Source organism: Marmota flaviventris (assembly GCF_047511675.1).
Source record: "Marmota flaviventris isolate mMarFla1 chromosome 5 unlocalized genomic scaffold, mMarFla1.hap1 SUPER_5_unloc_1, whole genome shotgun sequence".
Lineage (NCBI taxonomy): Eukaryota > Metazoa > Chordata > Mammalia > Rodentia > Sciuridae > Marmota > Marmota flaviventris.
The window spans coordinates 1,744,705-1,752,494 of record NW_027287679.1 but is presented as its reverse complement, the minus strand read 5'-3'; the positions used below and the strand labels follow the sequence as shown (position 1 = coordinate 1,752,494).

The window sequence follows — 7,790 nt, the reverse complement described above, 5'->3', positions numbered from 1 at the left end:
GTTACAAAGGTTAACATGATATCATGTGATTTTTTTTTCAATGGTAAGAAATTTTTGCAGCAAAACTGCAGTTAATGCTAGAGGTTTCCCATTTACAGGTTGGTGAGTGAGTGAGAGTTGCCCACCACCCTCAATATTATCTGATTCCCAAATACTCCTAATTCACACTGAAGTGAAGGAGGGCAGAGACGGAAACACACAGTCAGAACCATCAGTCTCTCCTCAGTGTTACTCATTTCTCTACTTATGTCCAGCAAAGGAATTCCACTGCTTCATCCACTGTCCATGCTGGCATGTGGCCAGGTCCTCTCTCCTGGGCTTTTGAGGTGCTGCTGCCTGGTAGTATGCTCAGGCCTCTTGCTGTCTCTGCAGGCTGAGCTCTGGGCTCCCTGGGGTCCTGCTCCCACTGGCCAGGCACCAGGTTCACATAAAGCAGAGGTGACTGAGCTTCCCACATCCCACATAGCACTGTGCTGACTGCACAGAGGCACTCTGACTGCAAGAGAGTGGATGGGAAAAATCAAGGAGAGATGCATTTCTGCTCCCACTTGGAGAACAGGAGACACTCAGGAGTGAGTACTTGGCAGTTAGAGTCCAGGCACTTCTGAGCCTCATTTTTATTCTGCTCAACAAACTGCAGTTTCATCCTGATTGTCAGGCACCCCAGGAAAAAAATGGTTAACTCTTCAAAGAATTATAGGAACAATGAAGACTTGTAAACACGGTACTATTTTCTGATTTCCAGTGCTTCAGTAGTATTATACCTGGAGCGTGGTGGACATCTGCACAGGGTTTGCAACTAATACATGTGATTGTTCTTCATGTTACCACTTATTGGTTTAAAATTCTTCTATTCAAATAGCTTTTACTTATCACCCATTTAGAAAATGCACAAAATTATCTGCACAGTTTTGATGGCTGACAAAGAAATATCTTCAGATTAAGGCAACAGGGACAAAATGCCAAATACGTTGCAGGTGACAGGGAGATAGATATGAATTCGTTTATGCAAACTACATTCATTCATATTTTTCAGTAGCTGTTGGAAATAAAAAAATCCAATATGGCATTCAATTTTCATTGAAGTATTTTCAATTCATCAACATCACCTTTTGTCCTAATCACAAATATGTTCGCATTTTCAATAATTGTTCACATTTTAGACTAAAAGCATATCACGTGTAATGAGGATGTGTGTCTAGTGGTAAAAATATAATAATAGGGTCATGCAGCCTTTAGAAGCACATAATGAGAGTCAGATGTGCTAAAGTGCTCCTCAGCATCCCTCAATGACTGATCAATAACACTAAACCATAATTGCTAATATGAAAAGTGTAATTTAGAAAATAATTAAAACCTGTATTTTACAACACAAACAATCCACTGCATTTTTTTAATGCAATCTACTTAGTTGATAGTAAAGAACTGTCAGAGAAATACCAAAAGGGAAAACTCCCAGCTTTCTCCACTAACAGACGAAAGTATTTGCAGAAGCCCTTCTTCAAATTACTGGCATTAAATAGCAGAATACAACAGTTACTAATAGGGCATTATGTAAAAATGTGGATGTGTAACCAATGTGATTCTGCAATCTGTATTTGGGGTAAAATTGGGAGTTCATAACCAACTTGAATCTAATGTATGAAATATGATATGTCAAGAGCTTTATAATGTTTTGAACAACCAATAAAAAAAAATAAAAATAAAATAAATATGCTAATTTCTCTTTATGATTCTATTCTTGACCTTCTTGTTACCTGACCTTTGTTTTATTTATAAAACCAACTTTTGGTGTTTATATGAATTTTCAATAAGCATTTTCATTAGAGGACAATGTAGTTGTCTACATTGCTAAAATTGTGAGGTCAAATTAGAAAATTTGAAGGCTTAATTCTTATTTTTAAAAAAATCTAGGTGAAGAAATTAATCACATTTTTGAGATCTACAAGAATACTTGGAGGCCACAGGAAATCAAGTAGTGGTCCTATATTTATTTTGTCATATCCATAATCTAAAGATTCCTGTGAGACTGATCCATGAAAAAAGTAAGTCAAATATAGAGAAGAATTTTTCAAAAAGTAGTTAAACACATAAGCAATGAAGGACATCAATTAAATTCATATGATTCAAACTGCTTACTGGAAAATTTACTAAGTTTTATTGGAAAAATAAAAATAGTACATGGTTTAATATTAAAAGTGGAAACAAAAAAATTCTCTGTAGTTCTGTGCCAAATTCCAGATCCTGTGCACATATTTGTTTATCTTATATTTGACACAAATGTCTAGGGGTGGTGAGCAAGGACTCCTGTAGTGCCTGGAAGTCAGTATAAAAAGTTGAAAACCTGCAAAATTTTTAACATGCATTTGTCTCATCACCCATCACTTTCTGAATTTGTCATATGCATTTATATTTTTACATAATGTATTATTGTATTACTTCTCTCATGGTAATCAATTTACTTGAAAATACCAAAATTTTTCTTCTTTCCAAAACTTAACCATCAGTAATAGTTTTAGCCATAGTTGTTACATTGGTTATGCTTGTTGGGCAATTACTGCTATAAAGTGGAAATGTGCACATTTGCAAGTGCACAGGGCACCTGCACTTGCATGACCTCCCAGCATCCTGCGCTGTGTGTGCTATAGCAGTGTGGAAGGGGCAGAGCCTGCTTGAGAGCTCTTCATCTGTAATTCAGTAGCGTAAAGAAATCCAGTCCAGGGGAGTGATCAGTCAACAAAGCCACCAGGCATTAGTTCATTACCACTGTGAAGGAAGTCATGCACTTGCTACTAAAAAGATGAACAATACAAGGTCCCAAATCAAAGAATTTGCACCAGTGATCTGAGTGATGAATACATACTGATTTAATCAAAGGCAATACAATATGTCCATTTCTAACACTACACAGAAGGGGGAAAAGTTTAAGATTGTAAAGCAGTTTGCAGAGGAAAAGTTTCACTTGAGCCTTCTTTAAAGCCCAATACACAGTAATGGAGAAAATTATATCACTAATTCACAGTTAGAAAAGGCTTCTGTCAGCAAGTTCCAGAGTATGCTATAAACAAGGGGGTCACTTGGGAATGAGCCTCAGGTTTGTATGAGGAGGAATTGGGGATGGGGCAAGACAGTGTTCAGGTAGACAGAGTAGGACCCCTTGAACTTCACCCTCACTGTGAAATTAACACCAACCTACCTGTGTCTGGCTACAAACCCCTGACCCTGGGGGACACACAGTTCCAGAGGAACCCAGGGAGGCTCACAAGAAAGATCATTTTTTTCTAAGGGTAAGTATGGTTAACCTAGAAGGTGCTGAGAAGGACCAAGTTTGCAGAGGGCAGAGGAAATGACAATATGGGTGATTCTGGATTGAGTCACCTATAGGTGGTTTGAGCTGCTGTAGAAGTGTTGTAACCATGGGAAAAATATTCTTTTAGCATATATATTCAGTATCTTTTTGTATAATTATGATGAGATTAAGAAGAAAGAAAAATAATGGAAGGTGTCCACAAGGAAAATATAAATTATTGTCTAGACAATGCGAACTTCAACTTCATGTTGGTGAACACAGAATGAGAACATTTAAAGGTACAAAGTAGAAGTTGAGGAGAGTGTCAGCTGCTTGGAGGCTGAGGCTCTGAAGACCTTACCCTGATAACCTGGAGAGGAATAGAGAGCCCAGCAGGACCTGGGACAGGCTGGCTGAGGGTGTGTGTCCATGAGACAGCACCACCCCCATCCTGAGGAGCACCAGGGAGAGTGGGAGACTTCAGCAGATTTCAGGGGCACTCAGGTCACCTCAGTATTCCACAACACTGGGCCTGTGATGCTGGAATGGGAAAATTTGAATTCTTGAGATGGTTTTCTCATGAGTAAAATGTTTTCATGTTCCTAGTGATCAGTACTCCAACATGATATATATTGATCCTTACATAAAAATGTAAAAATATTACAATATGTTTTATAATTTGCATTATTAGGTGTGGAGGTTTTGGCAAAATAATATTGAATTTATTTATGGAGGAGGATGAAGGTAAGTAAACTATGGAGCATTAAACAATGAACTGTCACACAGGTGGTCATGCAGGTGAGGAGATGGGTAACCCTGGAAGTGCTCTGCATAGAGTCTCAGGAGGTCAGGGGAGGTCTGATGGGGAGCTGAGGACAAGCCCTGCAGGTCACACCCAGATGCTAGGCTGCAGACCTCCACACCTGCGCTAGGAGGTTCACACTGCTCAGAAATGATTAAACATATCAGAAAACCAAGAGTACCTTCCTCTGCAGGGAAAGTGACAAAAATATAAGAAAACTATTTGGACATGAATGTGTAAACTAATTGCATTAATGATGTTTTTTACTTCCTCTTTTTAACTCTTCATCTTCTCAAATAACCAGAATTTCCAGCAAACGGACAATGCCACCATGGTAACTGATTTTCTCCTCCTGGGCTCTCCTGATGGCTGGAATCTGAGTTTCCTCTATTTCACAGTATTCCCAATGACCTACCTGGGTACCCTGTTAGGGAACCTTCTCATCGTCACTCTCACCACTGCTGACCAGCGTCTGCACACACCCATGTACTTCTTCCTCAGAAATCTGTCCATCTTGGACATGTGCTTCATTTCTGTCACTGTCCCCAATGCCTGTGTCAAATCTCTTACTGGCAACAGGGCCACTTCAGTAGCTGGTTGTGCAATACAGATCTTCTTGGTCATTTTTTGTGCATATGTGGACATGCTATTTCTCACCATCATGGCCTGGGACTGCTATGTGGCCATCTGCCAGCCCCTTCAGTACCTCTTCATCATGAACCCCCAGATTTGTGTCCGCATGACCCTGTCTTCCCTGCTCAGTGGTCTGCTGTATGCAGGTGTGCACACTGAGAACACATTCCAGCTGTCCTTCTGCCAGTCAAACGTGGTCCATCAGTTCCTCTGTGACATCCCCTCTCTGCTGAGGCTCTCCTGCTCTGACATCACCAGCAACATGGTCCTTCTTCTTGTCTCTATTATAATCATTGGTGGTGGCTGCTTTGCTATAATAATAATAATGTCATATATTTGCATATTTGCTGCTGTGCTGAAATTTCCCACCAGAGCCCCAGGGAAGGCCTTCTCCACCTGCACCCCTCACATCCTCGTGGTGTCCGTCTTCCTCAGTTTCATCACAAGTGTGTACCTGAGACCTTCAGCAACCTCTGACACCCTGCAGGACATGGTTCTCTCTGCCTTTTACACCATGGTTCCTCCCTTCCTGAATCCTCTCATCTACAGTCTCAGGAACAAGCAGGTAAAGGAAGCTGTGAGGAGAGTAATGCAAAGAGAGTTGTTCTCAGGGAAAATGATAAAGTTGCATTTCAGGATTATCGTCATTTCCCTGTTTGTGGTTCTTAGATAAAGCTCTTCACATCTGGGCTTTCCATCTTACCCTGCCTACACTGAGATCACATCATTAGGAGCTGATTTATTTTATAAGGTATCTTTTGTGATTTACCATATTTTTCCATGGATACTTCATAAAATGTGTAATTTTATCATTGTATATATTTTTAATTTTTAATTATTTGTTCTAATTTCTTATACATAACAGCAGAATGCATTTTAACTCATTATTCTAAATGGAGTATAATTTCTTATTTCTCTGGCGGTATATGATACAGATTTTTATGGTTTGTGCAACCATACGTGTATGTACATAGGGTAATCATGACTGCCTCATTTTGCCAGCCTTTTCCACACACATCTTTCCTTCCCCTTACTCCCTTTTGCACAATCTAAAGTTCCTCCATACTTCCCTATGTTCCCCCCATTTATGGATCAAAACTGCATATCAGAGAAAACATTTTACCTTTGGTGTTGGGGAATGGCTTATTTCACTTAGAAGGATATTCTCCAACTCTGTTACCCAAAAATCCCATAATTTTATTTTTTAAGGCTCAGTAATACTCCATTGTGTACATATACTACATTTTCTTCATCATTCATCTGTTGAAGGACACCTAGTTTGGGTCTATAGTTTAGCATTGTTACTTGAGCTGCTATAAATATTGATGTGGCTGTGTCATATAGTATGTTGTCTTTAAGTTCTTTAGGTATAAACCAAGAAGTGAGAGAGCTGGGCCTATATGGTGGTTCCATTCCAAGTTTTCTAAGAAATATCCATACTGCTTTCCAGAGTGGTTGCACCACTTTTTTGTCCCACCAGCAATGTATGAGTGTACCTTTCCCCCCACATCCTCACCAACAGGTATTGTTGCTTTTATTGTTGATAATTTCCATGCTGACTGGAGTGAGATGAAATATTAAAGTAGTTTTGATTTGCATTTCTCTAATTGCTAGAGATGTTGAAAATTTTTTTGTATATTTGTTGATCAATAGTATATCATCCTCTTTGAAGTGTCTGTTCAGTTTCTAAGCCTATTTATTGATTGGGTTATTTGTTTCTTTCGTGTTAGGTGTTAAGTTTATATATATATATATATATATATATATATATATATATATATATATATATATATATATATATATATCCTGGAGGTTAGTGTTCTTTCATGTACATGTGGTAAAGACTTTCTCCTATTCTGTAGGCTCTCTCTTTATGTTCTTGATTTTTTCCTTTGTTGTGAAGAAGTTTTTTAGTTGACATCATCCCATTTATTGATCTTTGATTTTATTTCTTGTGCTGTAGGAAACTTTTTAAGGAAATATGTCCTAAGCCAACATGATGAAGATGTGGTTCTACTTTTCCTTCTAGTAGGCACAATGTCTTGGATCTAATGCCTAGGTCTTTGATCCATTTTAAGTTGAGTTTTGTGCAGGGTGAGAGACAGGGTTTTAGTTTCATTTTGCTACATAAGGATTTCCAGTTTTTCCAGCTCTATTTGTTAAAGAAGGTATTTTTTTCTCTGATGTATTTTTGGCACCATTGTTAAGTATGTGATAACTGTATTTATGTGGGTTGGTCTCTATGTCTTGTATTCTGTACCATTGGTCTACAAGTATATTTTGGTGCCAAAACCATGCCATTTGTGTTACTATGACTCTTTAGTATAGTTTAAATTTCTCTATTGTGAGGCTTCCTGCTTTACTCTTCTTGCTAATGATTTCTTTCACTATTCTGGATCTCTTATTTTTCCAAATGCATTTCAAAATTGCTTTTTTCTATTTCTATGAAGAATTACAGTGGGATTTGATAGGAATCACATTAAATCTGTATAATGATTTTGGTTATGTGGTCATTTTGACAACAATAATTCTGCCTATCCAAGATCATGGGAGGTTTTCCATTTTCTAAGGTCATCTTCAAATTCCTTCTTTGTTTTGTTATTTTTATTTTGGAGGTTTTTTACTTCTTTTGTTACATTGGTTCCCACTTATTTGTATCAATGCATAATTTAGTGAATAAATATAATTCAACATAATTGCTGAAATTCTTTGAGGTTATATATATTGAAAATTCATCCAATATGTCCTCTTACTTATATTAAGGGCATCTAGTTTGGTTCTATAGTTTAGCTACTGTGACTTGAGCTCCTATAAACATTGATGTGATCAAATACTGTGATAGAGGATAATTTTACCAACTTTAATCTAGAGATAACTTACACTCCATAATCTATTCTTACTCAGAGCCAGTGTCAAATATGCAAGAACTGTGATATATAATTTTGTCAATTAATTATTGAAAATATACAACAATCAAATTCTAAAGAATTGTGACCAAAAATACAGAGAGAAACACAATAATATCCCTCTCCATCTAGAACATGAAAAAAAGAAGAATTTCTTTGT

At 37.7% G+C, this 7,790-nt stretch overlaps 1 protein-coding gene across 1 annotated transcript; it reads left to right on the top strand.

Annotated features, from left to right (window-relative positions):
• The first annotated feature begins 4,027 nt into the window (after positions 1 to 4,027).
• LOC114084606 (olfactory receptor 14C36-like) lies at positions 4,028 to 7,420 on the top strand. Its single transcript, XM_071607126.1, has 3 exons — positions 4,028 to 4,033; positions 4,396 to 5,310; positions 7,295 to 7,420. Exons 1-3 carry the CDS (start codon positions 4,028 to 4,030, stop codon positions 7,418 to 7,420), a joined length of 1,047 nt encoding a protein of 348 aa, XP_071463227.1.
• Positions 7,421 to 7,790: the final 370 nt, after the last annotated feature.